This window comes from Cervus canadensis, chromosome 12 (assembly GCF_019320065.1).
Source record: "Cervus canadensis isolate Bull #8, Minnesota chromosome 12, ASM1932006v1, whole genome shotgun sequence".
In the NCBI taxonomy this organism is placed as follows: Eukaryota; Metazoa; Chordata; class Mammalia; order Artiodactyla; family Cervidae; genus Cervus; species Cervus canadensis.
The window spans coordinates 10,574,002-10,582,781 of NC_057397.1; the positions used below are offsets into that span (position 1 = coordinate 10,574,002).

General features: G+C 46.1%; 1 protein-coding gene across 2 annotated transcripts; it reads left to right on the plus strand.

Moving 5' to 3' along the window:
• Positions 1-6,472: 6,472 nt before the first annotated feature.
• Positions 6,473-8,577, plus strand: COMMD5 (COMM domain containing 5). 2 transcript variants are annotated; one of them, XM_043484443.1, is made up of 2 exons: positions 6,473-6,591; positions 7,647-8,577. In XM_043484443.1, the coding sequence occupies exon 2, from the start codon at positions 7,699-7,701 to the stop codon at positions 8,371-8,373; it is 675 nt and encodes a 224-aa protein (XP_043340378.1). In that variant the 5' UTR covers positions 6,473-6,591; positions 7,647-7,698; the 3' UTR covers positions 8,374-8,577. The 2 variants fall into 2 exon arrangements, with proteins under 2 accessions (XP_043340378.1, XP_043340379.1); XM_043484444.1 differs by lacking the exon at positions 6,473-6,591 and adding an exon at positions 6,778-6,914.
• The last annotated feature ends 203 nt before the right edge of the window (positions 8,578-8,780 follow it).

Below are 8,780 nucleotides of genomic sequence, written 5' to 3' on the forward strand. Positions count from 1 at the left end.
TAAGTCATGTCTGACTCTGTGTGACCCTATGGACTATAGCCTGCCAGGCTCCTCTGTTCATAAGAGTCTCCAGGCAAGAATACTGGAGTGGGTTGCCATTTCCTATTCCAGGGAATAGAATATTATTCAGTCATAAAAAAGAATAAAATGATGCCATTTGCAGCAACATGGATGGACCTAGAGATTACCATATTATGTTAAGTAAGTCAGAGAAAGATACAAATACCATATGATATCACTTATTTGTGGGTCTAAAAAACTGATATGGGAAAATTAAATAAATATATAAATGATACAGGGAATTCCTTGGTGGTCCAGTGGTTTCAACCTGGTGCTTTCATTGCAGTGACCCAGGTTCAATCCCTGGTAAGAGAACTAAGATCCTACAAGCCACAAGGTACAGCCAATAAATAAGCAAATAAATATTTTTTAAATGAACTTATTTACAAAACAGAAACAGAGTCACAGACATAGAAACAATATTATGGTTACCAAAGGGGAAGTGAGGGAGGAATGCATTAGTAGGGATTTGGGGATAAATTAGGCTCATTTTATTTGTAATCATATATGTGAAATTCCTACATAAAAACTGTTAACTGAATGTCAAAATACAAAAATACAGAAGTATATGCAAGAATGTAAGAATAATATAACATCAGAAAAATCTATCAGTGTAATTTATCATATGCTCAGACTAAGGATAAAATCACCTCCTCTTTATCGTTGATAAAAGTCAGTATCTCTGTATGATTAAAAATTCCTAGCTGAGAATAAAAAAGAAACTATGAACTGGATAAAGGCTACCAAAATACCACACAAATTATTTTCAATGAAGAATATTTGGATATAAACCCTTTAAGATCAGGAGCAAGAGAGGATGCTAACTGGGGCTTCCATGGTGGTCCAGTGGTCAAGACTTTGTGATCCCAATGCAGGGGGCCCAGTTTCAGTCCCTTGTCAGGAAACTACATCCCACATGCTGTGGCTAATAAGAGTTCACATTCCCCAACTAAAAGTTAGCATGCTGCCACTAAAGATCCTGCATGCCACAACAAAAACTGAAGATCCCAGGCGCCACAAGTAAGACCTGGAACAGCCAAATAAATAAATGGTAAAAAAAGAAAAGCTGCTAACTAACAGTTGAGGGTTTGGGGGGTAGGTGGGTATGCTCAGCCAATGCAACAATGAAAGTAAAAAAAAGAGCCTAAAGATTAGAGAATAACCTGAAGTATCAAAAATTGAAGATACTTCGAAATTCTACACAGAAAATATACAGACAACAAAGTATCAGAATCAGTAAGTTCAATAAGATCTGCTCACAAAACCCAACATGGTTCTCTAGTGTTGAGAAACCACCAACTGGAAAATATGATGGAAAGTGAAATGCCCTTCACTTCACCAACAGAAGCTATAAACCATGTGGAAATTAAGCAAATTAAAAATATATAAAACCTTTACAGATGACACTTAAAAACTATATCAAAGTATCTTGGAGAAGGAAACGGCAACCCACTCCAATATTCTTGCCTGGAAAATCCCATGGACGGAGGAGCCTGGCAGGCTACAGTCCATGGGGTCGCAAGAGTCAGACACGACTTAGCGACAAAACCACCAAGAAGACATAGTACTCAGTTCCATTTATTTGGTTGGGAAGTGGTTATCTTTAAAAGTCACTCAAAGTGAAGTAATCACCTTGAGTTTTTGATCTCTGAAACCATGGTCCTTATAATAATTTAGTTCTCTGCAAACAGTATCTAGTCAACGGAGCACTGACAAAAGGTTTAAAAATGTACACATCAATAATTTAATATGAATAAAGTATGAATGCCTTACATAATACATAACTACTAATTACCCTCCGTAGTAGTATGAATAAAACACTATTAAAAGGAAAAAACAACAACAACAACAAAAAAAACTATATCAAAGTATCTTAAGAGAAAGCCTAAATAAATGGAGAAACATACTATGTTCATGGACCAGATGGCATAAAACTGTAAAGATGTCAATCCTCACTAAAGTGGTCTAAAAAAACAAAATATTAAAAATCCAAATTCTACTAAGATTATTTTCAGGACTATGAAAAACATATTTTAAAAATACACATGGAAGAATAAAGGTCTACAAATAGCTAGTTCAGTTTTTTATTTTTTTACACTATTTATTTAGTTGCAGCAGGTGGAATCTAGTTCCCTGACCAGGGATCAAACCCAAGCCCTCTGCATTGGGACCAAACAGTCTTAGCAACTGGACGACTAGGGAAGTTCCTGCTAGTTCAGTCTTGAAGGAGGACATTCAGCAGGCAGGTACTCTACCAGATGTTACGAGCTACTCCAAAGCAGTGGTACTTGATAGGCCCAGGAACACAAATAGACAAATGGGACAGAAAAAAAGAATCAGAATCTCACTAATGTATAAAAACTAATGGGGAAAGATTGATTATTTAACATATTATTATTATGATTTTAATATGTGACTGTTTATTGCAGCACTAATTTTAAATGGAAAAGAGACAGTCTGAAATATCACAACTGGGGAAATACTGTAGTTGAATAGGTATCAGTACAAGCAGAGTGTGGAATATACTCCAACCATTAAAACAACTAAGTTCAGTCATCGTTTACTGACTCAGAAGAATATCCAAAATGTACAGTTGAATGTAAAAAAGAAAATTACAGAGAAATGTATAAACTATCATCCACTTTTGGGGCAAAAAATATACTAAAATAATTTGTGTTAATGTTTAAACATGAAGAAATATATGGGGGAGATACATGAGGTGCAGACATTACTCAAAAGGAAATGGACACAGAAAGAGGGAGTGAGGAATGGAGAGAAGTAGAGATACTAAGTTTTTTTTTTCTGGAACTCTCTTGCTTTTTTGATGATCCAGCGGATGTTGGCAATTTGATCTCTGGTTCCTCTGCCTTTTCTAAATCCAGCTTGAACATCTGGAAGTTCTCGGTTCACGTACTGTTGAAGCCTCGCTTGGAGAATTTTGAGCATTACTTTGCGAGCGTGTGAGATGAGTGCAATGATGCAGTAGTTTGAACATTCTTTGGCTTTGCCTTTCTTTGGGATTGGAATGAAAATTGACCTTTTCCAGTCCTGTGGCCACTGCTGAGTTTTCCAAATTTGCTGGCATATTTAGTGTAGCACTTTCACAGCATCATCTTTTAGGATTTAAAATAGCTCAGCCAGAATTCCATCAATCTCCATTAGCTTTGTTCCTACTGATGCTTCCTAAGGCCTACTTGACTTCGCATGCCAAGATGTCCGGCTCTAGGTCACTCCATTGTGGTTATCGGGATCATTAAAACATTTTTTGTATAGTTCTGTGTATTCTTGCCACCTCTTCTTAATATCTTTTGCTTCTGTTAGGTCCATATCATTTCTGTCCTTTATTGTGCCCACCTTTGCATGAAATGTTCCCTTGGTATCTCTAATTTTCTTGAATATTCCATCACACAAAATGCGCCTCTGCATACTAGGCTTGGCTTAATTTTTCCTTTTCTGTAGGCACTGTCATCATTCTGTCTTCCAGGTGGAGCTGGGCACAGAATTGAGAAGCTTGGCCCAAGTCACCCTGCAGTCCTCCGACAGGGCCAGGGGCTCAGCTCCATTGGTCCTAGGAAGTTTAGAGGTGACTGGTGGCACCCACACCCACTCTTATTCCTCCCCTGCAGAAGGCTGGCTGCTGAGATGTTAAACAGCCTTCAGACATCCTTTTATTTTTGTGCCTGGAAAATAAGACAGCCTGACTTAAAAAAAAATTTTTTTAACAGCATTATTGAGATACAATTTATTTATTTGTTTGTTTCTCCTGACTCCATGGAATTTGCTTCATAAGTATGGGAACAGCAGCAGGTGTTGTGGTGTTTGTATAGCTATCTTCTGCACGTCCATATTTCTTGCTTTTGGATCACATAGATTTAGTTGTGTTTTTTTGGTGTGTTTTTGGCTGCACTGGGTATTCATTGCTGTACGTGGGCTTTCTTTAGTTGCAATGAGTGGTAGCTTCTTGTTGCAGTGGCTTCTCTTTTTTCCAAGTGTGGGCTCCAGAGCACAGGCTCCGTAGTTGTGGTACACTGGCTTAGCTGCTCCAAGGCATGTGGCATCTTCTCTGACTAGGGATTCAACCTGTGTCCCCTGCATTGGCAGAGAGATTCCTTTTTATTTTGAAATAATTTAAAATTTACAGATAAGTTGCAATAATGCAGATAACTCCCAGATAACCTTAATTCAGGTTAATCAATTTTTAACTTTTTCCACATTTATATTTCTTGTTTTTTTCCTGAACCATCTGGAAGTAGGTTGGATATATGGCTTGAAAATAACTTTTTAAAAAGTTCCCTTCCTTCATTTGATCACTCATTGCATTTCTTCCTTTTTTTTCTCTTTTTTTTTTTGAGGGGGTTCATTTTCATTTTTAGTTTTGAAAGATATGATTTTAAGTTTTTGTTATCTCCAAATGCTTGTTTGTGAATGCTTGCTTCAGCTTGCAGTATTAGTAGTTTCTTCTGCCCTCTTTGAACTCTAGTTACCTTGGCCTGCCTGCACTCCCAGCTCCATCTCCTTTGTTCATGGAGATGCCCAGCATCTCTGTGCAAGGAAATGGAATGTTTTCTCATTCATCTTTACACAGAGGATAAGGGCCCTCTGGAGTTCCAGCGCTGGAAGAGCCTCAGTTCCCACCACTATCCTGGAGTCACTTGGGCCTAATCTGTCGTTTCCATGTTGGCCAAGGCCCCAGAGCTGCCACAGCATCATTTCCAAGTTTGAAGCTTTGGTTTCTATTTCTCTCCTCTTTTTTAGCCCTGGGGGTGCTTAACTATGAATTTTCCTACTGACATTCTTGTCCCAGTAAACCTGACATCATTAATTTCAATTTTCAAAACTAGGACCACTTGAAAGCTCCTGACTTGCTAGCTCCTGAGGTACCCTCCTTGGCTGAACTCTAGAGCTCTTTGAGATTAAAATAAATAAATAAATAAACTTTCATTTTACAAATGCAAACACTAGGGCTCCAACCAAGACCATAACTCCCATCTGCAGACTCTTTACCTGTGATTTGGTAGGGAAGGTGAGCCAGACCATGGTGGAGAATAAGGCTTGAACATGCCCCATTCAGGACTACCGAGGTGGCGCTAATGGTAAAGTAGCCACCTGTCAATGCAGAAGATGCAGGAGACGTGGGTTTGATCCCTGACTCAGGAAGATCCTCTGGAAGAGGGCAGCTTTTGGTTGTATCCTCAGAGTCGACAGGGCTAGTCACCACTCTGTCTCTTCTTAAAGGGTTGTCAACTACAAATTGGCACTTGTCATCTACCTCTTCAAGGATTAAATCATGTGCTGCTGGAGCTGCTGATTTTCAACACCCTCTGAAAAGAGCTGAGAGTGGAGAGCAGAAATGACACTCTGCGCTCTGGGAAAAACTGGCAGAACATGTCTTCAAGTAGATATTTTCAGAAGATGATTTCATGAGCCCAATTCTTGTATCTCCTCATATCTAGAAAAGCATTAAAATCCTTCATGGTTCACAAGTCACTACTGCTCCTTGTGACTAGCAGAAACCTTCTGCAACAAATATGTGCTTTGTCACATATACTCCCCCTTCACCAAAATCACATGTATATATTGACCTCCTCTCTTCCTCTTTGGAGCAATTTCTCAGAGCTATCTGAGATGCTGTCTCCCAGGCTGTACTCCTCATTTTGCCCCTAATAAAATTTAACTCACAACTCTCACATTGTGTAATTTTTTTTTTTTAAGTCTGCAGGACACTAATCCCATCCTAACCTAAATACTTCCCAAAAGGTTCAATTTCCAAATAGGGTCACACTGGGTTTCTACATAAGAGTTGAGGGGTGGGGCACATTCAACACATAATTTGTCTGACTGTATCCACACTGATGGTATGAAATGGCAACTCTGTGTGGCTTCCACTTGCATTTCCTTAATGGCCAGCAAAGCCCAACATCTCTTCAGGTGCTCATCAGCATTTTATATTGTTCTTCTCTAAGATGTCTATTCAACCCCCTTGCTCATTTTGCGGACTTGTCTGCCTTGTTTTCATTGACTTTTGGGGGGCCCCACCCCGCGGCTTGCAGAGTCTTGAACCTGAGCCGAGGCAGTGAAAGCGCCGAGGTCCAACCACCAGAACGCCAAGGAACGTCCCTCATTGACTTCTAAAATATCACTCCATGGAGATAAATGCACACTCCGTCATTCAAAGAGAACAACTGAGAGGCGAAGCTCGCTCACATTTTGTGCAGGCGAGCCTCGCGACCCAGAGTCTACACTCACCCCCTCCCGCGCCCCCACACCCCAGAGCCGACAGCGTCTCTTCGGTCCACAGCCGGCCGCGGAAACCTCAGAGCTGGCCGCGGAAACCGCAGAGCTTCCCGCGGACGCGGCGCCTGGGCCTCGCCCCTCCGACCGCGGAGCACCAAGAACAGTCCTCCAGCAGCCCTAGAGCGGCCCGTGGAGAGGGGTAGGGCGTGGCGAGCGTCGCCTCCCAGTCTGTTCCGGGAACCAGGCCCTGCTTCTGGCTATTCGCGGTGCTGCACCGGGCTCGGGATCGGGCGTAAGGTGCGGAGGCGGCGCGGGGAGCGGGCTGCGGGGTGGGAGAGGGCTGCTCTGCCCGCGGAACGGCGAGCGCCCGGGAGGCAGGAAGCCGATACGGCAGTTCGGGGCGGGGCCGAAGGTCGCTGACCGCTGGTGGGGCGGTGGCTCCGGCGAAGCTTGGAGGCCGCCTCGGGGGTTCCTTCCTCCGAACCTGGAGGCAGTGCACTGGCCTCCCGGGAGTGGAGCCCGAGCGGCCGGCGGCGGGGCAGTGGAAGGTTGTCCCGGCACAGACCAGGCCCTGAAGGAAAACCCGGAGTTCAGGCAGTGGCTTGTCGCTGACGGCCAGGGTGAGGGGCGCTCGGCCTTCCCGGGAGAGTGGGGTGCGAGGGAGCCTGGAGAGCCCCCCTTTCCCCCGGGCCGCCTTACTGAGGACGGCTCTGCTCGGCACTCGGTGCGGCTGCGGTGCGCGGGGTGCTCCTGCAGGACGAGGGGTGGGGCGTCTTGCCGGCCTTCAGGTAACCTCTCAGATACTGCCCCCACCTCTGCTGCCGCGTGCGCCTTAGCCCCTTCTGCCTGAGAGGCGCCATCTGGTCCCCCAGTGCTGTGCGAAAACCGAAGGGACTTCTGAGTGAACGAGCCTGAGTTCTGATCCTCGACCTGAGTGATTGTTTGCGCCTGATTTCTTTGTTGGTGGCAGAGCCGCGCGAGGCGCGGAGGCAGAGTAGATGAATGGCTTCAATCGGCAGTGACAGTGGCTGTTGTGTCCTTGCGCTCTCTGGACCTCGCTTCTTTCATTCTTTAATCCGATGTTTATTTGAAGAACTAATGTGTGCTCTCCTTTTCCTGGTTCTCTTCCTTTTCTTATCCTCACCTCATTTCCATTTTCAGCTGCTTTCTGCCTCCCCTCTTTCAGGGACTAGAGAGGGCCTTCTGCCACGTGTTTCCAGGGCACCTCCGGTCACACTGACTGTCCTCAGTGGTTCATACCATCAGCATCTGGGAGGTGGAGACCCTGTCAGTCCTCATTCACTGGCCCAAAGGGTGTGGGGGTCACTGGGCTTTTCTCGCACCCCTTCCAGGCCGGCTCGGCTGAGACCTACTAGGCTGCCTGTCAAAGAGCAGGAAGCATCGATGTCTGCTGTGGGTCCTGCCGCTGCACACCTGCATCGCCCTGGTGACAGTCACAGTGACTGCGTGAGTTTCCTGGGGGCCCAATTGCCCCCAGAGGTGGCAGCAATGCCCCGGCTCCTGGGGGACTTGGACAGGGCTACGTTCAGAAAATTGCTGAAGCTGGTGGTCAGCAGCCTGCAGGGAGAAGACTGCCGGGAGGCTGTGCGGCACCTCAGGGCTGGCGCTGACCTGCCTGAGGAGCAGCTGGGTGCCCTGATAGCTGGCACACACACCTTGCTCCAGCAGGCCCTCCGGCTGCCCCCAGCCAGCCTGAAGCCCGACACCTTCAAGAACCAGCTCCAGGAGCTTTGCATCCCCCAAGACCTGGTTGTGGACTTGGCCAGTGTGGTGTTTGGTAGCCAGCGGCCTCTCCTTGACTCTGTGGCCAGGCAGCAGGGGGCCCGGCTGCCCCACGTCGCTGACTTTCGGTGGAGGGTGGACGTGGCCATCTCCACCAGCGCCCTGGCCCGCTCCCTGCAGCCCAGTGTCCTGATGCACCTGAAGCTCTCGGATGGGTCTGCCCTCCACTTTGAGGTTCCCACGGCCAAATTCCAGGAGCTGCGGTTTGCTGTGGCCCTGGTCCTGAAGGAGATGGCCGAGCTGGAGAAGAGGTGTGAGCGCAAGCTGCAGGACTGAGCCTCCCGCCAGTGCCTTCTGGTGGCTGAGGCGGCTGTCTCAGATGGGCTTTCCAGAGCGAAGCCTGCCCTTCTGACAAGGCACTCCAGTGAAGGAGTGTAACTATGTCTTTCTCTAAATGAAGTAGACAGCTGTGTCTTTCCCTTTTTTTTGAAAGTAAAGCAACTGTAAATAAAAAATAGGTCCTCCTGGGTAGGCATCAAACCACATGCGCCCTCTCCACAGCGGTCGGTCGGTCTTGCTGCCAGGTAAGGGCACCCACTGCGCTGGTGGGCCCACACGTGGTCTGAGGTTCAGGCCAAGGCCCTTGTGAGGACACAGGCTGTTCAGCCTGCCCCGCGCAGCATCCAAACTGTTGCTCCTTTGCTCTTGGGAACCCTGTGTTTCAGGGTGCACATTTCATTCCC

Coding starts and splice junctions, on each gene's coding strand:
- COMMD5 (XM_043484443.1), top strand. CDS start 7,699: ATGTCTGCTGTGGGTCCTGCCGCTGCACACCTGCATCGCCCTGGTGAC.